Source organism: Oryx dammah, unplaced genomic scaffold, assembly GCF_014754425.2.
Source record: "Oryx dammah isolate SB20612 unplaced genomic scaffold, SCBI_Odam_1.1 HiC_scaffold_9, whole genome shotgun sequence".
Classification (NCBI taxonomy): Eukaryota; Metazoa; Chordata; class Mammalia; order Artiodactyla; family Bovidae; genus Oryx; species Oryx dammah.
In genome coordinates, this window is record NW_024070193.1 from 14,358,077 (window position 1) to 14,381,085 (window position 23,009).

Consider the following 23,009-nt stretch of genomic DNA (forward strand, 5'->3'; position numbering starts at 1 on the left):
AAAACATAGAGTGTGGGCATTTTATATGCTTGTGCTCCACTAGGCTTCTTTGACCAATTTCCATGTTTTTGCTTATATAGTAAGGTTCTTTTAAGCCAAACCTATTTGTTATTATGTTATTTTGTGTTATTTCTTATTTTTCTGTGCTCTTCTCACTTTCTCTCTTTCATGCTTTCTGGAGCCCACTCCAACCAGGTTTCATCCATAGTGAATCATTTCTCATCAAGGTTATATACAGCTCCCACATTATCAAATCCAAAATTGAACTTCAGATGTTCTTTTTTCTTGGTCTGTCAGCAGCACTTGACCATGTTGACCACATTCTCCTTGAAAACCTCTTTATTTGGTTCTTTGCCTACCTCACTGCCTACCCTCTAGGTCTCCTTTGCCGATTTTGTTCATCTCTTGATTATGCATGTTGGAGGGCCCCAGGGCTCCTGTCCACTCGCAAGGCTTTTAACACCATTCATGAGGTGGTGGTTCCTAAGCCAGACCTCTTTCCCTTGACTCTCCCTTGTCTGATTAGTGTCTCTGCCTCTCCCATCAAACATCTCATTCTCCAAAGCCCATTAAATGCAATTGACTCCAAGCTTAATTTATTGTAGTTATCTGGTTATTCAGTCCAAAAAGTTAGGAGTCATTTTTTAAAAAGTATTTATTATGGATAATACTGAATATAATCAAAAGTAAATAGAAGCATGAGAAGAAACTCAAGGAAACCCATGCATCCTTCATTCAGATTCCTTCTCCACTAATCATTAATGACATGACCTTGAACAAATTACACAAACCCAATAAATTATCTTCATCTGTCATATGGCAGTAAAATGCTCTCATGTTTTGCTTAATTTGAGACATAGAGAAAAATGAAAATATTACACTAAAAACAACTGGCACACAACCTGATGCTTAATAAGTTGATGGCAGTGCTATTATTGCTCTTATCCAAATGATTAATATAACAATGCCGTAGTTCTTATAACGTGGTTCACCAGAATGGGTGAATAATGACAGAGGTTTTGTTGTATTATACATGCTAACCCTTTGCTCCTGTAACTGCATTTATCAGATCTGCAATTAATTTTCTGTGTGACTTTGGAAAAATTCCTTTCATTTTCCATTATTCTATTTCCTGTTTGTAAAAATAAGAATATGAAACATAAGTCAACTTCAGTTGATCAGGAGTAGGTACTTAGAAAAGAGATTTAAAAGGATTCTGAGGCTTTGACTGGGGTCAGTAGATAAGTTTGCTGAGATCTGTTAGTAATGTCTGAAGCAGGTAGGGAAGCTGGTCACAGCTATTCTGAAATTTGCCACACCTAGACTAACTGCTCTCAAAGGACCTTCCCAATTCCCAGTCCTCTGGTTCTTTTCTTCTCTTCTTCGTAAGCCTTTGAAACTGGGTAACATCCTGTCCATCCAAATGAATATTCAGTGTCATTCGAGTGAAAAGTAGATGTGGATATTCCAAGTCAAGAATCTGAAAGGAAAGTGAGGGATTGCAAAGCTGCCTCTCCCAATGGGAGGGAGGTTTCTTTGAGACCTTATTTAAATTTGAACATAAATAAGTAAATAATTTTCATCATAAGGGAAAACAGGGTATTTCCCTGAAGCTGTGTAGAAGCCACACCCACTGACACCATGTGGGGCTGGAATATCATTTGCTGTAGGTTTCTGTCTAATAGCATTTAGCACTGGATACACTAGTGGGTTTGACCCAAGTGAAAATAGCTGTTTCCTGATCTGCAATAGAAAGTTACAGATTTCTAACAATTAATTGTATAATTATGATAATCGATGCTACAGATAGATTATTTTAGAAATTGGTTTGCTTCCTTTTATATTTTGGATCTAAGAGTGTCTAATTTCTGGAGTAACTTGGTTAACTTGAATCATGAGATTCCAGAGCCTTCTGTAGGAAATCCTGTGATTCACTTTCAAGTCTTCCATTTTTGTAAGAAAAAAAATGAGACATCCAGTGTTGTTCATGGACGTTTTATCATCTGAAGCACAAGACTGTTCCTGCAAAGTCAGGGGTATTTGCCTTAATTTTAAAAGCTTGCCAGGTATAGATTTGACACTATGGCTTGTTTTTCGACAATCTGTGGCAGAGATTCTTGCTACACCCTCATTATATGCCTCACAGTTTTGGGTCCTGCTATTGTGAGTTTGTGACCTCTAGCAAAGCAAAAATAGTGATACTGTTCCACTAAATATAATGAAGAAACTATATTTTACAAAATTTTCTCGGAACAATCAACAATAAACGTGATACTTATTCACAGTATTCCTTCAATAAGGCTCTATGATGGAAGGGCATTTTATAGGAGAATCTATAAATATGACAGCAGCAATAAACAGCTGAAAATAATCTATGAGGCGTTTGCAAATTACCCCTCATGAGCTGTAGTGCTTGTGAAAGATAATTTGCGGTTCTCACAGAATACCCTGCAAATTGAGTCTTTCATCTGCAAGTTTTTTACAGAGAAAACATTTCATTTCTCCTATTAATGAATGATAACTCTGCATTTGTTAATCTAAACAATTTGATTTATATTTTTCTGTGCTGAGAGACTTGTTGACATTATAGGGTAAGTAACTATTTTCATCGCCAACTTCTCTTTATGGTGACTGTAGGCAAAAGATAGACATCTGAATATAAGAAGGTATCGTTTTAATAATTTTCCTTAAAGACATCTCATAAAGCAGGAATATTTGCCCAAGTTATCATCTTTGCCTAGAAATCTCATAGGACATGGGTGTCAAAGAGTGAGGATTCTAGCCACATTCGGGGTTTTCTGCGGTGGATTGGAAGCTGTGACATGTAATCGCTGTGGGGAGGGGGATGGGGTCGACCTGCACAGTCACCAGACCTCCGGCAGAACGTAGTGCAGTGGATGTCTTAAATCACAGCAGTGGAAACAAATAAATCAATAAATTAAAAAAAAAATCACAGCAGTGAAAGAGGCACGCAATGTTGGTCTCAGAAGTTTCCAGGTTATGTAATATCTGTTCAAGTATCTCACGGGTTGGTTGCCAAGATTACATGAATGTTCATGAGAACACCTCTCACCGTGCATGGTACGTAGCACGAACTCTCGAAACATTTGGTGAAATGAGGACAATATATAAAAAGATCTCCTCGATTTCCTTTCTCATATTGCTTTCTTGTCCAAGGACTCATGATCCAGGGCAAGGAAGATTTTTTTCTACCTGGAAAGTAATCCCTCCATCCTTAGACGGGATGCTTGGTCTCACCACTGAAGTAGTGCATGACGAGAGCAGAAAGGGGGCACCAGGCTTGGGATGGAGCTGATCCCAGAAGCCAGCTTTCCCTGAGATCTCTTTTTGATCTTAAAATCCATGGTAATTTTTCAGTCTACTCTTTAACATATCCAGATTTATTTTAATATTCAGAAAAAAATAGCATCAAATGTAAATATTTCCCCCCAGAAGAATCATTTAGCAAAATTGCTGTTCCAGCAAGCTGGCCCATTTTTAACTTGTGGGGTGGGGCACAGTGGTTGTGAAGCACTGTGAGGAGGTATAGATGATCTCTGGGATGTGTGAGTCCTGCAGGGTAGGCTAGGGTAGGTCCACCTGTCCTTCCCCTGACCTCTTTACACTGCTGGGCAAGGCTTTGGCTGCATCAGAGAAACAATATTCCGGCCTGTATGGACCTCCCATTCATGTGCCAGGTTAGGGAATGGACTACTGATTTAAGATCCAAAACACTGTTACATGCCCTGAAGAAGTGAATGCAGAGCCAGTACCCTGAATGGCAAATATACTTTATCCTTTGAACCAACTCCAGTTGATTAGTTCTGGTTGCCTACAGTGCTGTCTTAAGAAGGCATCTGTGGTACATCAGGGCTCAGGGGGAGGAATGCTGGGATTGATTATTGATGTCTGTCAAGGCCTCTGGAGGGACAACTCACCCTGTTCTCTTCTTTTGCTGAGTCCTTAACTCCTCTGTGTAATGATTTTAATACTAACAGGTGACTCTAAATATGAGATGGGGCATCATGAGAGAAAGAACAGGTAGAATCTACTTTAAGAAATCCTAGCCTGAGAAAATGCAAATTTACAAAACACATAAATCTGGAGTCAATTATTGCCATTACAGAAAGATTCCATGAAAGGTTCCTTTAAATAGCGAGCTCCCCTACTGCATTAAAATGATGATTCAATTTACAAAAATTTCCTTTGCATGCAACTCTTCAGGACTGTGTCTGTGGAGTTAAGCAAGCCACACCTGATTTTTTTTAGACCCTGGCCTAAATAATGTTCAGGATGGCTGCTGCCACATATCTCAAGTCTCTTGATAATTCCCACTCTCTTCAGACTTCCTCTGACTTCCTCTCCCAGAGTGTTGAGTAGACAATCTGGGTGGTGGTCAGCAGCTGCTGGCTTCCACCCTGCTGCGGCTGCATTTCATTAGTGGGTAAACTGATTGCTCTGTGTTTATGTGTGGGTGTGGTTGAACAAGCCTATGCACTCTGGGCACTCTGTGCATAGACACAGATACACATAAGCCATTATCTCGCTCTCAGCCCACCCTAAATTCATTCCTGCTGTAAGAGTTATAAAAGGAAGATTCCAGTCGTCTAGTGGATATGGCCTTTCGGTGATACGTGCCCTGAATTCTGCCACCCTGTCCTTTTTGTGTTTGTTTATATGTTATTTCCCCTTGCATCAGAAACCTTCCCCAGACCTTGCTCCTGAGTTGTATTATCCACTCGTGGAGCCCTCTGCTTCTTCTGTGGCCTAGAGAGCCCCAAATGGTTTTCTGATTTAGAAAATTAAATAGAATCTGACTCTTGTGGCAAGCTACAAAAATTCCCAACCAATAGACACTCCTGCTAAATGTGTAACATACCTAACATCTAAAAGTATCACTGGTCTAGCATGAACTTGGATTATAGAAGCATTCAGTGCCCCTTGGGTAAGATCACCAACTTCTTCCCAGGCACTCAGAATTGGGCAGTTTTCCAGTGGACCATAAAGCTCCCAGGCGTGCTGACTGCCGTGCGTGTTTGTATTTCAGCTGCTTTGTTAAAGCAACTTACTGCAGGGAAAAGTACCTTGAAAGAGAGTCCCTTTCTCCATGGACAGCCTTTCCCACATAGAATAATTGTCATAACTTCTCAGGCACAGAGCACAAGTTATCATATCTATTTCAACTATGGTATTAATATATTTTTAAAAAATCTCTACATAAATTTCTTTCCATAAATATATACATGCATACATATATATGTGACCCCATGAACTGTAGCCTGCCAGGATCCTCTGACCATGGGGATTTTCCAGGCAAGAATACTGGAGTGGGTTGCCATTTCCTTCTCCAGGGGATCTTTCCAACCCAGAGATCAAACCCGGGTCTCCTGCATTGCAGGCAGACTCCTTACTGGCTGAGACACAAAGTGAAAGTGGAAGTTGCTCAGTCATGTCCGACTCTTTGCGACCCCAAGGACTGTATAGTCCATGGAATTCTCTAGGCCAGAATACTGGAATAGATAGCCTTTCCCTTCTCCAGGGGATTTTCCCAACCCAGGGATCAAACCCAGGTCTCCCGAATTGCAGGCAGATTCTTTACCAGCTGAGCCACAAGGGAAGCCCACTGGCTGAGCCACAAGGGAAGTCTAAATATCTATGTATATACATATATATATATATATATATATTTTTTTTTTACAGACACATCTTTTTTTTTCCTTTTGGAAAAAGAAAATGAGGCAGTAACAGTGACCCATCAGCCCTACTCAGAAACTGTTTTCTGGTTGAAAATGATTATTCCTATTTGAGATGAAAGTTCTCAGGCCAGTGAGCTGTCAAACAGCTCTTTTACCTCTGTCTTTGTGGGCTCATTGGTTTGAGCCAAGCGTCCCCCATGGTACTGGGCTGTGATAGCTGCATAGGTGCAGCCGTAGATGGCAGCCGCCAGCATCATGAGACACACAATCCCACACACCACCCCTGTTATGACGACGGTGGCCACGGCGTGGCGCAGATTGGCCGGCCTCGGCTTGGGTTTGACCTCACACTCCCGGTGGTCTCGCTCCCCTCTGCTGTGGCTGTCGGAGGGCCTGGGGACAGCCCGGTGGGCAGCACCTAGCTGCGGCACCTGTGAGGCCTGCAGGTGTAGAGAAGGAAAAGGGCAGGGGTGGTACAGCTCGTGAGGGATTTCAAGGAGGTCCTTTCCCTTCCAGGTGTCTGGTGACACACAGATGACACTGTCGGTTATTCCCCCTTTAAGAAACAAAAGCAAAGAATGATAGCAGAGCCTGATACAACCAAATTCCCAGATCCTAAGCCTGCAAAACTGAGGCAGATGGAATTTATAAAACACCTTTTCTTCCCCCCCGCCCCTGGAGTCAAAGAATTTAACAGCCATATTTTATGATTTTAAGATTTCTAAATTGGCTACATGCTAAAAATGCCACACACTAAATGGGCAATTATGTATGACCAAGAATTCATTAGAAGCCAGGTCACCTTTACCTTGTAAATGCCAAGGGGAAACAATGCAAAAGCTGACAAGAGGGGCGCTGGAGGCCAGCCGAGGGCACTGTCCCTCGCCCTAATGAGCCCTGCCACACAAGAAATCTATTGTGCCAAACCACCACTGGAGACCTAAAAACTAAATAATGAAAACAAATGTCTTTTCTTGTGATGTCATGGGTTAATTTCAAAGACCCTATGTCTCTACCAACACTCTCCAGTGATGCCAAATGGGGAAGTCGGCGGTCCTGTGAGTGTTGGGTGTATCTGAAGGTTTGACAGGAATACGTATTACATTCATGGGATTAAGTACAATTAATGTGCCTCCTCAGACCTCGAAACATTTAGTATTTTGAGTACCAAACTTTCTAAGACTCAATTTCCATTCTGTGGAAAGGGGATTGATTTCCTCAGGTGTGTGAACTACAGGGGGGATTTGAGGAACTAGAAATCCTTTTCTAGAAAGAGCAGTGGATGAACAGACTCTATCCTGGCCAAATTTGACCAACAATTTGCTATTTGACCTCAGACAGATAAACTTCTCTGACTAATTTTCACAAAAACATCCTACTTGTATCTGTTTCGATTACAAAGCACTGTTAGATAAGTCCTCACAACTCTGCTAAAATGGGTAATTTTTGTCCAGGGTCATTCAGGTTAAAAGTGGTTGGATCAACACTGAAACCTGGCCCACTCCTATGATCCCAGTTTTTCCCACTATACTCATGTCCTCTCTCCCTCTGGAATGTTGTGAGGTCCATGGAATTAACACAGTGACCCTCTGTAGATCCTTACCTCCATGAATTGTGACACTAATCTTAGACTGGCGATTTCTTTGTACACATCATAGGTGGATTATGAAACTATACCAGAAATTCCCATGCAGGAGGTTGTCACTTCAGTGTTTAGAACCTTCCTTTGTACAGCACTTCACAACTTGGGGAATGTCCTCACATCCATTCTACCTAAATTTATAAGCTGAGTCCTACTGTGGCCCTATTAATAGAGAGGGCCATTTTGCAGTTCAAGGGTTGCTGTGGCCCGAGTCACTCTGGGGTTGGTGGCCATGGCGAAATTCAACACTCATGTCTTTTTTGCTTTTGCTGCTTGAACTGAATCACCTATTGCCAGAGTCTCCTGGGCCTGATCTGACTTCTTCAGTGATACCCTGAGGCAAGAACCTCAACTCTAAAGCAAAATGACAATAGGAATCTCTCCTTTCTTGAGCTGAGGTACAGCAGGCCAGAGGTGCGGGGTGCCTGCCCTGGGTGACCACAAGGTGCCAACAGGCTATGATTGAAGATCTCCGTCTCAGGGAGTATTTCAGTACTGAACCTGGGGAACCAGCAATTCCACTAGCTGACTTAGACCTAGACTGGGGCGGTTCACTTCGCCACTCCAGGGTTAAGTTCGTTTCTCCTGTTCCTGGCTTCCTGTTTTAACTGTTAGGGTGGGAGGCATGGCCTCAGGACCCAGAGCCAAGAGAATACATAGACAAGAGCCTGGGTTGTGGCTGGAAGGCCGGGGTTGTGGCCATCAAGAGCTCCATGCTCTCCTGTGTCCTCATCCAGGACTCACTTCCGAGCCTTCCTCCACCATCTCCTCAGCCAGCCCCCAGGAGGCAGATCTGCCAACAACAGCTTGAGGGCTTCAATCTCTTCTGGATTCATAGAAGTTGACAATTCAAGAGGCTCCAGCTTTCCAAGCACTCTCATTATCCATCATCTGGCAGCTAGCAGCTCTTAACCCCTGTCTTGGGGTGAAACGAGATTCATACCCTAAGTCTGACCACTACTTAGCTTTGCAACCCTAAGCAAGTTACCTGACCATTCTGTGCCTCTGCTTGCTCATCTGGAAAGTGAGAGACCAGGGCAATAATGAAATTCACTTCACAAGATTGCTCTGAGGACTCAGCTGAATAAAGTATGTCAACTGTTTAGCACAGTTCCTAGCCCAGAATAAATGTTTAGTACAGTTAACTATTGGCATAAAGATGATTTGTTAACTTATGAATGGAGAGAGGAATGCTAATTAGAAAATCTATGTGCATGTTCTTGAAGGAGACATTAAATACTCATCAAAGCACTTTTTTTTTTCTTTCCTTTGATTGTTGGGTCCAGAGGAAGATGAAATTTCCTCACCCTTTGTGGTCAGATTGAAGCCACCTGACTGAATTCTGGCCAGTAGAACCAGTGAATGACACTTCCAGGCCACAAAATCCCCTGCTTCATCCTCCATGTATTTTGTTCCACCTCGGAGGGAAGTAAGGTTTTGATCAATATCTATTACCTTATTTTGCCTTTATTCCATGCATCAGTAGTCAGATTGTCTCCTATATTTGCATTTATTTGCTGGTTTTATTAAGTCATTTTGACACCCAGGTCTTGTTATCCCAGATCAGTTTTGCCTTCCTTCAGAGAAAGGCTGTTGTCTGGGTGGGGCAGCTCTGCCATGAGGGAGTGTTAAATTGCATTGTGGAGCCTGAGGACCAGAATCGGTCTTAGGAACTCCCTGGCTTAACACTGTCAGTTCCACCTGGTGACACAGAGGGCTAGTGAGGAACATTAATTTGCCCAAAGATCACCAGTGAGTTTGTGGCAGAGTAGGGGGAGCTATATCCCTCCCTATGTTGCTTCTAGTTTCCTGGACCTGAGAACCATTTGTTTGTCAAGAAATACTCTCCTTTCATGAAAACCATCTTTCTGTGATGGTTTGCCTTATGCTTACTATCTCATCCACAACACAGTAGGTAAAGCCACTTCACCTCTAGATGTAAACAGTTTTATTTGAAGCCTCCTTTAAGAAAGATTTTTGTCAAATCATGTGACCTCTGTTGTAAGTCAACTTGAAAATTAGCTGGTTAATGATAAGCTACTGACTATTCTATTGTTGAGAGAGATTCTTAAATCAATAGTGTTTGTTTGAACCCATGTGTTCTCCTCCACTTCCTTCTGTGTAACTGCTGCAACTATCCAGACTCTCTTGATTCCCTCTCTTGATTCCATGTCTGGATCTCCGATATCTTCCCAAATTATGGGCTCAGATATACATCCATCAACTCAACATCACTCCTTGACTATGTAATGGGCATCCCAAACTTGACATGCCCCACATTGAGCTCTTGATTTACCACCTCCCACATATACTTGCTCATTTCCCCCATTCCACAGCCTGACCCTCGTCAGCTACTGACATCACCGTTTATCTGCTTACTCCTGGAGGACAAAACAAAATTGTATTTCCTGTAATATACTCTGTTTTCCTTATATCCAGTTCCAACCCGTTAGTAATTTCTATCAGTTCATTATTCTAAATATCTCCCAAAGCTGATCATTTCTCATCGTCCTAGTTTGGGCCACCGTCATCTTCCCTGGAAGACTGATATCACTTTCTCCCTCATCCCCCTGATTCTTCTTCTGCAGCCTTTGGTTTGATCTCCCTAGAGTCACCAGAGTGACCTTTTAAAATGTAATCAGATCATATTGTTCGCCTGACTAAAATTCTTCAAGATATTTCCATCTTGCCTAAAATAAAATCCAAATGTCTCAGCCGGCTCTGCACATTTCAACATGACCTGGCTATGTGCTGTCTTAGCCTCTCTCACTCCCTTCCCCTGCCTTGGCCACTCGTTTGTCCCTCCTTCTGTTCCTCAGTGAAGCCAATCTTACTTCCCCCTCAGGTCCTTTGCAACTACTGTCCTTTTCCCGAGTTATCTCATGGCTCATTTCCCCTCATTATTCTAGTTCTGTTCCCCCATATCACCTCCTTGCAGGGGCCTTCCCTGTCCTTCACATCTGAAATGTAACCCTTATTCCATCACTCTCTCCCTTCATGCTGCCTCTAGCACTAACTGCTCTCTGAACATAGATACATATATTTGTCTTATTTAACATATTTCTACTGTCAGAATGTAATGCCCATGATGATAGGGATTTTCTTACTCACTGACTTTTTCTTAGCACCTTGAAATGTCCATGGCATGTAAAACTCACTCAAGTTTAGTGTGAATGAATGAATGACACTTAAAAGTTAGGAGGAAAGAAGCTCTACCTCTACTGTGATGTAGAGGAGGGAATGTAGGTCCAAGACCTAAAGCTGCTCCTTCTTCTCTTGTCTTTGCTTCTACTCTGTGATCCTCATCAAGTCACTAAACATCTTCGGGCAACCATTTCCTATTGATAATAGACTAGCTTTGAGTTAGGAGGGGTTGGCAAACTTTCCTATAAAGAGCCAGATAGTTCATTTTTTAAGCCTTGCCATAGTCTCTGTCCCAACTATTCAACCTCACCCTTTTAATGCAAAAACAGCCAGACAGTAAATAATAAATGGATGTGAATATGTTCCAACAAAGCTTTATTTACAAAAATAGGTGGGCCAGATCTGGCTCTTAGGCTATATAGTTTGCTGACCTCTGAGTGATTTCCAGACCCCCTCATCTTTAATATTCTGGGATCTCTTGCTTTGTTTTTGACATCTGGTTAAAGAAATACTTGTTCCCTTTGGAGAGGGAGCCGTATTGTATTCAGTTTTACTAACAGTGGTGTCTACTGAAGCAGAATGGGTAATCTCAGTGAAGTTTCATAGCTGTCAAATGGTCAGAAGCAGAGAAAGAAGGAGGGGCAGTCCTAAGGAGAAATACCATGCCCCCAGTTGGATCACACTTGAAAATCAGAATTGGTTGTCACTTCAGAATTGAGTAGTTATTGGATTGGTTAAAAAGTTCATTCAAGCTTTTCTTATAAAAATTTGGCCAACCCAATATTTAGGTGGATTGAATTTCCTTCTTTCTTAAGGGCCTACAGTTTCCAGATAAATAACTTAATGGTGGTATTAATCACAAAGTGGAAAGTTGGGGTGGAGAGGGGGAAAAAGTGGAAAGTTGTTTCCATGAATCGTATCTGTAGATGAATTTAAATACCTGATTTGAAACACCCTTAATGACTCACTTGCCTCTTTTGCCATACCGTGAAATGACATCAGTGCGCAAAAGCTTACACAGATCCCTCAAACACTTTTCAGCATCCCTTCTAATGCAGAGAACCATTGAGGTTTCTCCTAAGCTGATCATACACTGATGAGGGGATAGGCGTTACTGACCTTTATAGATAAATGTCTCCAGCCAGAGTTTAAGACTGAGCAAGTGACAGTTGCATTTCCAGAGGTTGTCTTTGAGAAATAAATGCTTCATTCTGGGCATGGATTCTAGGAGGGCTCGATCAAGCTGCCGAAGCCGGTTTTGCTGGATTGCAAGAACGGTCAGGTTCTCCCAAGGCTCACCTAGGGATGCAGGAAGGTGACTTATATTGTTTGATGACAAATCGAGCTCCCTCAGCTGTGGGAGAGAATGGAATAGTCTGCTTTCCAGGGAATGCAGGGAGTTCTGAGTTAGGTTTAAGACCCGCAAGTGCTGAAGTCCATGGAAAACTCCGGGGGTCAGATTTGAAAGAGAATTGTTGTACAAGTTCAAGGTTGTGAGCTGTGGCACTGATTTAAATGCAGAAGTTGGAAGCTGGTGGATCTGGTTATCTTGTAAGTGCAGCGTTAGAGTCTGAGGAGGCAAATCAGAAGGGATTTCAGCCAGACCCTGCCGGCTGCAGTCTACAGAATTCGAAGGTGAGTGACAGCGGCATCTCTCTGGGCAGCTGCACACCACCGGGAGCAGGAAGATCATACTGGAAAGCAGGAACAGCTCACCTACAACAAACAGAGAGAAACTGAGATAGGAACCAGTTTGTAAGTGGTATCAGCTTTTGTTCCCGCTTTAAGTTCACAGGTAACCAGAAGGTAGATGACATAAGTTATCAAGTAAAAGTGTGAAAAAAATACTTTTGGGGGGCATGTGCCCTTTGTATGAAGCAGCAGAATTATCTAGGACCAGAACTTTAGGAGCATGAGAGGAAGTTCAGATATTCACGTTTCTCAAAAGTATGCTCCAGACCATGCCGTCCAATAGAACTCTCTATGGAGATGGGAATGATCTGTATCTACTGTCTAATATGATAGCCACCAGCTTCATGTCACTTCAGAGCTCTTGAAATGTGACTACTGCAGTCAAGAAACAGAATTTTTGTTTCCATTTAATTTTTATCAGTTAAAATTTAGATAGCCACATGGTGCTAGTGGTGCATATTAGATGCGAGTGGTCTGAAGCATTCTTACAAATCGACGTCCATCTTTCAAGTGTAGTACTTCCATGAGTGATGATTGTCTCTGCTCCTTTTTTGTTCAAGAGATTTTAAAACAAAGAAAAGCGTTAAAATAACATAATAAATACTTATGTTCCTGTAACAAAGTTCTGTCAGTTTTTCATAGGTTGCCATATTTGCTTCATCTCTTTTTTCCCTTAACTCAAAGAAACAGTACATTGCTGATAAGTTAAACTCCCTTTGCTTAGCACCCATATCATGATTTTCCAGCAGGAACCGCTCCCCACCACCGCCTTCCCTACCATCACGATTGCTTCCCATCAGGCCTTTTAAAAACAACAAAATCACAAATAGCCTTATAGCTCATATTTTGAGCCAGGCACTATTGAAAGTGCTTTATATATTTATATATATATATATATATTTATATATTAATTCATTTAGCCCTCCTAATCTTGAAAATCGGTGTCTTTTATTATGCACATATTAAAGGTGATGAAACTGAGGCACAGAGAAGCTAAATCACTTGTCCAAGGTCATACAGAAGTAGTAGAATCATGATTTGAACCCAGGCAGTCTGCTTCCAGAGTCTCTCAGGGTTCTTACGTGCTGTGCTTTATTGCCTGTAAATATTTCTACATACACACACATACATATACATACACAACACACACATAAACAAATTATAGAATGTTTTGCATAGTGGTTTTTTAAGAAGCTAAATAATCATTGGTATGTTTCATTTGCAGTTTAGTCACTCAAAACTGATCCATCCACAGGGATGCACAGAGAGTTCATTCATTCCTTCTAGCTTCTGTGGAGTATTTGGTGGTGAGGCCTTGCCAGATTTATTATTTAGCCACTCTTGTACTGACGAGCATTTGAGTTGTTGCAGTTTCTTTCGGGACAAATGATGGAGCAGAAGGCATCCTTACACAGGGCTCCTTGGCTCTGTAGAAATGTGGGGGGGGGGGGGCTCTAGATTCAATAGGTGCCTCCTTGCCAGGTTTGAAGAGGCTGCTGAGTTGACATTCTCTCAGGCACTGCTAGGTCAATCTCCAGTAGAGCTTGATCACTCCCTTCTTTTTTCCTGAGACTTGAATTTCAAGATGACAAACATCCATCAAGGACATTTTGTTAAATTGGTAGAGGAATTCACAGGGCCAGGCAATAATATTTAAAACTTAAGATGATTATCTACTTGTAAAGAAAGTTCTTGAGAGGAGATTTTCGGTTTGTCTGTTTTTGGCCTTAACTAGGGAAATGTACAATGTGGCTGTCAAATGCATGGAGCCTTTTCCCCTTTGTCCTTTCAATTCTCTTTCTCTGATGCTGTGAACAGTTCTTTAGGGCAAGAGGGAAGATGTTTGGAACGCCTTCTGAAGGAAATTTTGCTCAGTTTAGTTTCGCTCAAGGGATGCAAAGCATTACAGTCTAGTTCCCTCTTGCAGCATGTAAAAGAGGAAAACCTTGTTTTCTTTTCTATAATTTTGCAAATAATATACATCTCAGTGCCAAAGCAGCTTCTGTTCAGAGGAGAGTTGCCACCCCTCTCTTTAGCTGTGCCTCACCCACGCATTCATTAACTGCAGAAAATCATGCCACTCCCACCTCCCCCCCCCCCCGACCTGTAGATGATATATGAACTCCAACCTGAAGGACTGTGTTTTCTCTGAAATGGCCCATAACAGGCCAACTGCATATCCATTCATGATTAGGTACATTTGTCCACTCTCTTTTCCTCTGACCCAGCATGGCACAAACATGAGACATTTTTAGCATCTGTTTGGTCTTGTGAGAAAGACAACTTCCCACAGATACCTTCCTTAGTTGGGAGGGGGGACGTCCTGCTTTCTAAGGCGTGAGGGGATTGATCATGGCTCACCTTCCATGACTGAGTCTCCACCGGCTTGCCCGCGGAACCTGAAGCCCACCTTTATTAATCTGCAGTCAACACATCGAGGGCACGGCAGACTCCAAGTCCAGGTTTCATTCACTTTTTTTCTGAATCCTGCCGGTGCTTTTCTTCAGCACAGGGAACAGTTGTCGCTTTCAGGAGACCACTTATTTAAGCAGCCCTTTCCCTGTCTCCATCTGGATTGTTTTCCATAAGAGGATCTTTTGATTGTGTTCCCTCCTTCTTTCTTAAAGTGTTGCCCTTCCCAGGATCATCGCTGCCTTTCCTATTGAGACGAGGAGCCACAGAAAGAATGTTTGTCAAACCTCAGTGAACAGCTGTAGCATTCAAACATGACCCCGATGGCTCCGGCTTTTTGATTATTTAATCTGCTTGAAGTCCAGGGCACCAAAATAAAACTGCCTTCTTAATCCGGTCCTGTTTTCTGAATTCTGTTGACTTATTAACCATGCTGTGTTAACCCATGTCAAGTTGGGAGATGCTCGCCGTGGATCCTCAATCTGGGGTTCTAGCAACAGAGCCAGCAGAGTGTGTAATATGAGGACAAATTGACCGGCTGGAGGCTGACACGGTTTCCACAGTGCACTGTTTGGTCACCAAAGGCTTATTCAGCCAACATCCGTAGGGATTAGCTGTGTTGACAGGGTCTCGATGCCCTGAAATTCATAGCCATGGTTTCCTTTCGTGGACATCACAACCTCTTCTCCCTGGTGCCGCAAATACTTCTCAGCTGCTTCTTTGCTTGTTCTCCTCCTACTGTCCCCCCTCTCTCGCCCCCATTGAATTGACCTCTCAGTTTGCATGCCTTTGGAAATACTTCTCAATCTTTCATCATTTCGCTAATGCTGAGGTTCTGGCCCTTTCCTCATTTTTCACATATAAAACAATAAAGCCGCCCTCGTGATCATCAGGCGTCAATGAACTGTGACTGTTCTGTAATTGAAGCCACTGGAAACTTTCCCACCAGGGACTGGAACGTTTCTTTGAATGTGCAAATGCCCTGCCATTTGCTAAGGTGGGATTTCAGTGTCAAAGCTGCCCTTCAGCATGCCAAAATATCCCACATGTCTCCAGCAACTCATGTAAAGAAGGTAAAAGCCATGCTTTTCTTGAGGCAGCATGAAGTGGAATCCTTGGCCGAAAGCAGTAAAATAAAGCGGTTGAGTTTGGGATTTGAAATCAGCTGGATCTGGATTTGAATTCGGCTTCACCACTCACTAGCTTGATGTCTCTGGGCAAGTAACTTGCCCACTGAAAACCCCTTGTCTTCATCTCTAAAAGAAAGACAGTAGTTTTTCTTTTACAAGATTGCTCTCAGGATTTCGTGAAACAATGCATTCATATTGTACCTTAATAAACGGTCACAATCACCCAAGAGTGCTTTCCAAGGCTTCTATGCTGCTAGCATTCAACTCACCCTTGACTCAGTAGGCAGGAGGGGGGTCCTGACAAAAGACCCAGAGGCCTGGCCCCTCATGCCACTCTGGTGGTACTGAGGGAAGAGGCCCCTTGGGAATGAAGTGAAAACCTGCATTGTGACTGGCCTTAATGGCCTGCTGTTTGGGATCCCATTGCTCCTTTGGACAAGCTCCTTCCAGCCTCATGGAGCCTAAGATACTCATCTTGCCTCCTTCCTGAAAATCTGCTTCATTCAGTCTGTCATCTTTAGTCCTTCTCCCCAGCATTCTTTGAGCATCCGAAAAGCAATGCAGTAAAGCCAACCATAGGCAATAAAGAGGCATTTAAATCTTCATAAGGACTAAAGGGTTCCTTTCTTTCTCCCTTCCTTCCCTCCTTTTTTTCCTGTCTACTCTCAGGTGCAGGATTTAATAACTATTCCTGTACAATACATGACCATCATGGCCTGTGTGGAGCAGTCATCAGTGGGCCATAATATAACAAACACCTGTGAACCTAACAGTCACTCTAAGAACTAGAAAGCTTCTAATAACTTACAAGCTGTGTGCTTCTGTCTTTCCCAGGGGCCAGCAAACTTTTTTGTAAAGCACTGATGGTAAATATTTAAGACATTATGCCCACGCAGTGTCTGTTGCAACTACTCTGATGTTATAGCATGTACCAACCACAATCTGGAAACAAATGGTGTGCCTGAGCCCCAGTAAAACTTTATTAATAAAAACAAAACAGGCGGAGGACTGGATGGACCCACAGGCTATAGCTGTGAAACCCTGCTCTGTCCCACTGTCTAGCCCCTACTGTCACCTGCTCCCGCTGCCACCACACCCCGCTGGGTGGATCCACCACCATTTCCTTGTCTGTACAATGAGAGGGCTGAGGAGGAGGATCTTTAGCGCCCTCTTATGTCAGAACTTTGTCATTCTGGTAGAACGCTTCAGTGGGATTGAAAGGCTTTGTACTTACAGACTTATGGGGAGCTGGGACAAATAAAGAATTTGGGTGTCTCTTTGGGTTGCAGCAGAGCTGTTTGGTGTCCTGCAGAGCCCGCTAGGGTCCAAGTCTCATGGACTCAGAGGTCTGAAAACAATGTATCCATTGACGGGGTAGTTGGGTATAAGAGGCCAGGACACTGCCCAGGAAAACTGTGGGCAGTTGAGTGTACCTGCAGTTAGAGCCAGCCTGTGTGGCTCAATGAGGAAGCACACTTTCATGGTGCTTGTACTCTCAGGTTCAAGTATGGTCTTAGGCAAATCGTTCACTTTCTCTGAGCCTCAGCTTCCTCATTTGTGGAATGCCAGCCTCACAGGATGCAGGGAGGATCAAGGGCTGCATTCACAGCACGGGTCTGGTAGAGCAGATAATCAGAAGTGGTGTCTCCTGTAAAGTAGTATGTCTTTGCAGACCTCAGAGGGTTTTGACTCACTGCTGCCAGCTAATATATGTGAATGCCCTGGGAACACACAGTAAACCCCCACAACTGATGGGTTCCTGGGAGCTGTGGCCTATTGCCCAAAGGAGCTCTTTGGTTCAGTTTTACTCCTGCTGACTCTAACAGCCATTCAAAATGGCAGTGCACACTTGGAGTGGAAGGGGCTCCTGACCTAGAAGGGCTTTGGATGCAGAGGCTGAGTGACTTATGCCACCTGGCCTCAGCCCAGAGAACAAAGGGAGGCTGTGTGATAGGCATGCTAATGCCTGCAGCGCCTTCTGTCCCTCCCTCCCTAAGTCAGAGCAGAAACGTGGTAAGACAACTGTGTGTGCAAAAGACCCACAGGTCAAGTGAGGCCAGGCCACTCCTCTGAGGGGCTCCCAGTACCAAGATCTAGTCGAGAGCCCAGTTCTCTGCATAGAACTTGCTTCAGACACACTCTCAGAGGAATATGGTGGTTACTGTCACACTGCAATTTCAAGAACTTCCTAGTTTCTGTATATTTTTGTATAAATATATTTCCTATACACTTTTGTCCATTTTAAGTCTGAGTGCTTCCCTATATTTTTTTGCTCATTTTAAGTCAGAATGTTTCCCTATGTTTTTGCTCGTTTTAAGTGAGAAAATTTCCTCATATAAATTGGTCTATTTAACATTTCACCTTCCTCCAAAAAAAAATTAACATTTAAAAAGATGTGGCATGGAGCTAGTGGTAAAGAGGAAACATAAGAGATGTGAGTTTGATAACCTGGGTCGGGAATATCGTCTGGAGAAGGAAATGACAACCCACTCCAGTGTTTTTGCCTGGAGAATCCCATGGACAGAGGAGCCTGCCAGGCTACAGTGTCCCTGAGGTAACAAAGAGTCAGGCATGGTTGCAGAAACTTAGCATAGCACAAAATGGATGATGTCTTAAAATCCAGCAAATGTGTAATAGCTCTTTTTCCGAGGTGATATTGTTCAGCTATTTTAAAAGAATAAGTTAGAGCTAAATATATCCACCTAGGAGGATATTCATAATAAATTGTTAGGTTAAATAAAGCAATTTAAATAAGAATGCACATTGTATAGTCCTATTTATGTTGAAATGACAACAACAAAAAATGTGAGAGGTGGGAAGATTAAGTCTAAAAATGTGCATTGATTTGTCTGAAGATTGAGTAAGTAGGGGATGGATAGACACTTTATTGATAATACTGATTCTCTAGGGGACAAGGTGATTTAAGAAGAAAGAGAAGAAAAACCTCTGCATATTCAACTTGCTACAACAACCACATAGTATAGCTGTAATTTTCAAAATGCAAAGGAGAAGAGCTGACTTTGGCTTCCCTGGTAGCTCAGTGGTAAAGAATCTGCCTGCCAGTGCAGGATACACGAGTTCGATCCCGGGTCTGGGAATATCCCACATGCTGCGGAGCAGCTAAGCCCACGCACCACAACTGCTGAGCCTGTGCTCTAGAGCCCGGGAGCCACAACAGCTAAGCTAAGCACTGCAGCTGCCGAAGCCCGAGTGCCCTAGGGCCCACGCTCCACGAGAGAAGCCACCGTGATGAGAGGCCCACGCACCTCCACTAGACAGCAGGCCCCGCTCACAGCAAGTAGAGACCTTTCAGCAGTGCAGAACCGGCACTACCCCCCCAAAAAAAAAGCAGCTGACTTTTGTTAAATAGCAAGGAGAGGTTCGCTTTGTTTACTGGCATGTTTGAGATGGCTTACCCCCAGTACCTAGCTGTATTAAATGTGTAAACAGAGCATCCTTAGAGTTTACGTCCTCTCACTCCAGGAAGATTAGCTCCAAAGTGACACTTGTCTTTCTCTGCCAAATGATCACCACATGTGACCAGACCTTATAACTCATAGGCGCATTTCTCCCACTTTTAATGTCTGCTTTGGTAAAATCTTGGCAAAGTGCCCCCCCCCAACTCGCTGTCAGTGAGCCCCATGCAAAGCAGGTGCTGTGGGGCTCTGATGTGGGAGAGGCAGCCAAGCCAAGGGACAGCTGCAGCTCAGGATAGCCTGAACGAGGCCCTTGGCACCACAGATCCACGCAGAAGTTTCATTTAATAATTAAGAGAGGTTTGGTACTTGGAAAATACTTCCTTAGGGTTGTGGATGACCAAATGGCACCTAGGTATAAAATTTTTGCAGAGCTTTTTAAAAGACCTCAGTATTATTTTGCCCTTCCTTCCTCCCTCCCTTCCTAACCCTTCCTTCCTTGTTTTTCATTTTCTTTTTGGTTTTATGAAACATACAACAAGAGAATTAGGAATATATATTTAAAATGATTATCATATCATTTATTTAGTGCTTACAGTGGGCCATATATTGGTAAGGATTTATATTAGGTAATTTATGAATTGTTAATGTCATAATTGCTGTAACAAGTAAACCTCCAGATCTCAGTGGCTCAACACAACTACTCATTTGTTGTTCTTATCACAGTCTAGGTCAGGTTGACAGGGGCCAGATACCCATTCAGCCACTCAGGGACTCAGGTTCCTGCCATCTTGCCACTATGCCTTCCTCTTAGCTCTCAGAGTTCTGTCCCTCAGCTGACTGATGAAAGAAAACGAGGACCAGACATTGGCCAGGCCTGGAAATGGTACTTATCAGTGCATTTGTACTCTGCTGGGCAGAATAAGGGGCTTCCCCGACAGCTCAGTTGGTAAAGAATTCACCAGCAATGCAGGAGACCCTGGTTCGATTCCTGGGTTGGGGAGATCTGCTGAGAAAGGATAAGCTACCCACTCTGGTATTCTTGTGCTTCCCTTATGGCTCAGCTGGTAAAGAACCTGCCTGCAATGTGGGAGACCTGGGTTCAATCCCTGGGTTGGGAAGATCCCCTGGAGAAGGGAAAGGCTACCCACTCCAGTATTCTGGCCTAGAGAATTCCGTGGGCAGAATAAAATCACATGATCATATCTAATAGCAAAGGACATTGAGGAATATAATGTAGCTGTGTGTTTTGTAAGAAGAGGACTCACAGATGTTGAAGAGCATGAGTAGTCTCCACTTTTTATTTGCATTTTGTCACCTAAAGGTGACAATAACTCATTAGTCTATAAGCTTAAGATGGCTTTTGTTTCTTCCCTTAGTTTCTCTAGTACCATGTAGTATTCATATTAAATTAATACTGAATACATGAATGAATGACAAAACTAAGGCACAGAAAAGTTAAACGACTTGCTCAAAGTCTCCAGAGTATTTATTGTGAACACATGGATTGTGAGCATCTATATTGAGTAAAATATTCAGGGAACCTATCGTTTTATGTATTTTATGTCTTAAGATCTTTTTAAAAATGTAATCCATTCTTTTTTATGGTAAGCTACAAATTTTATCATCTGGAAGCTCTAACTAACTCAGGAGATAAAAATACGGTTTTCATTTGAGCCATTCAGTGGAGAATCAAGGCTACCATATGGTTTCTCTAGTACGAAAGTGGGAAAGATGTGTGTACCTCCTCATTTTTTCTTGCCTTTTGGATAAGGTAAAAATTCAGGTTCAAGGACCACCTAGGGGCATTCAGTTTACTTTATATGGCTATGTATAGAGTTTAAATTCCTTTCTTCTGGCCTTGAGATGATTGATAAAATCAGTGGAGTAGTGAATATGAAATGTGTACCTCCAACTTCCCTAAAGCTCAGGAAGAAGGAGAGAGGCCAAAATGCATGAGACTACCTCTCAGCATCCACTTGTCTAGTGAGCCCGGGTCTGAGCTAGGGCCATGGGAACTGGAAAAGACATAGCAGGCTGACTCTTGGCCTTCAAAAAACTTACCAGTTTGGAGAGTGTTTTGCAATTTTTACTTATTTTATCAAAATCAGTGCTGATCATCTCATCACCTTGCACCTGTTATACCTTTGTAAAGATTGCATATGACTTGCTTGGACATTGACACTGCCCAGCTCTCTTAGAACCAGGTCTTACAAGTTCTTCGGCTAATAGCAGAGACAGACTTAGATGCTGCTTTTTTTTGGTCCATCCACCCTGTCAAGGTTAGAGGAAGTGCAGACTCTCCATCCCATTGTCTTCCCAACCTCAGCCTCCCAGCACTTGGTTTGCCTGCATACAGGATGTATGTGAAGATAAAGATGCATTTCAGATAAGTATGATTAAAAGTAATTAGCGAGCTCATGCAGCTGGTGAAATAAACATAGGCAGATGCTGGTTGATACAAAGCTAATGAAAGAAACAAAAGGATCAAGAAATATGGCAGTTTGGGAAGCCTGGCCAAGGCCTCACACTGACACATTGTTTTACTTAAATCTTTTGATTGGCTACTTTTGTCCCTGCCCCAAGAATATAAATTGGAATCAAATTCATGTTCTTGTTTGATTGTTTACTTATGTTACACATAAAATGAGTGTTTTCTGCAGCTCTTCTTGGTAAATTTTTATTTGCTCTTGTACTTTTACTATAACATAATAATCCAGTTTCTGAAATAGATGACAATCTGTTCTTCATATTTTCAAGTTAGTGTTTAGTGTGTGTATATTATGATGAAATAATGAATCAGTGTTTTTTGCTGTTTTCTCTTTAAAACAGTTTGCTCTATGTTGGCTTGAAAATGTTCTAGAAAACACAGTTGTTTCAGGCAGGATTGTAACTCACCGGTTAAAGATTCCAGACTTTAGGAATCTTTTTCATTATTCCAGCCTTTATCTGTCCCACCATTTCATTCTGGCATCCCTGTTAAAAGCATGGAATCTGGAGTGAAACCATCTAGATTCAAATACTACCTTCTACATTTACTGGCTCTGTGACCATGAGTGAGTTATTTAATTTCTGTGATCTTCAATTTCATCATCTGTACAAAAGAACCCAACTGGAAGATTTGCAAGGAGGGTTAAATAATATTTTTATGCAAGAATCTTAATAAAAATTGCCCTTGCACATAGCAATACGTTTTCTATTAGTGTGTCTGTATGACATGGATCAACTAGGCACATAGGCTGTATCTACTTGCACTAATCTGCTTGGGACAAAAATGAGTAAGTTAAATGCAAAGGTGCATTTTGCTTGTGTGACAGCATTCACCATCTTTTAGGATTATAGAGCATGCATCTATATGTGTGTGTGTCTTTGCCTGGAATCATTTGCAATCTAAGTGAATTTGTGCTCTGCGTATCTCTGCTTGTCATCAAAATAGTTCTACAAACAAAAGAAAGTTGGTTGTTGATGTCGTGTGACTACAACCTTCATGTGGGACTTTTGTTAACAAAATAAAGGGCCTGCATTGACTTTGATGCAGCATCCTGCCATGTTTATAATAGTCAGTTTTTATAATAATTTCCTATTCTGGTGCCACAGTAGTGGTCTCATCCTTTCATTTCATCCAGGAAGCCCATACTGGGTTACCTACTATGTGTCGTTATTTTTTTAAGGTATACCTACCAATCTTTCCTCTAGTCAGTCTGTCCTCGCCAGGAGGCCCTTTTCCCCATCCTTGTGTAATTAGAGAAAACATGCAGTCATCTCCCCAGGGCTGTTTAGCTTTCATCATGAAGCATGACTATCAGAGTTTCGAGGTTGATAGGAGTGGAAACATTTGTGTTCAACAAGCAGGCTGCTTCATGTGTTGTCAACATTT

General features: G+C 42.5%; 2 protein-coding genes across 3 annotated transcripts in view; one reads left to right on the plus strand and one right to left on the minus strand.

Annotated features, from left to right (window-relative positions):
• CACNA2D3 (calcium voltage-gated channel auxiliary subunit alpha2delta 3) overlaps positions 1-23,009 on the plus strand; it is an 874,546-nt gene that overhangs the window by 732,111 nt on the left and 119,426 nt on the right. The gene's annotated exons all lie outside the window — the stretch shown is intronic.
• On the minus strand, positions 647-15,081 carry LRTM1 (leucine rich repeats and transmembrane domains 1). The gene is made up of 3 exons (XM_040246538.1): positions 14,536-15,081; positions 11,602-12,198; positions 647-6,252 (listed from the first exon to the last, which is right to left on the minus strand). The coding sequence occupies exons 1-3, from the start codon at positions 14,540-14,542 to the stop codon at positions 5,819-5,821; spliced, it is 1,038 nt and encodes a 345-aa protein (XP_040102472.1). The 5' UTR covers positions 14,543-15,081; the 3' UTR covers positions 647-5,818.

Bases quoted from the DNA above. Each gene is read 5' to 3' on its own strand.
- LRTM1 (XM_040246538.1), bottom strand. The intron at 6,253-11,601 runs GTCAGTAACGCC...TGTTTCTTAAAG, and splicing joins GGAGACATTTATCTATAAAG to GGGGAATAACCGACAGTGTC.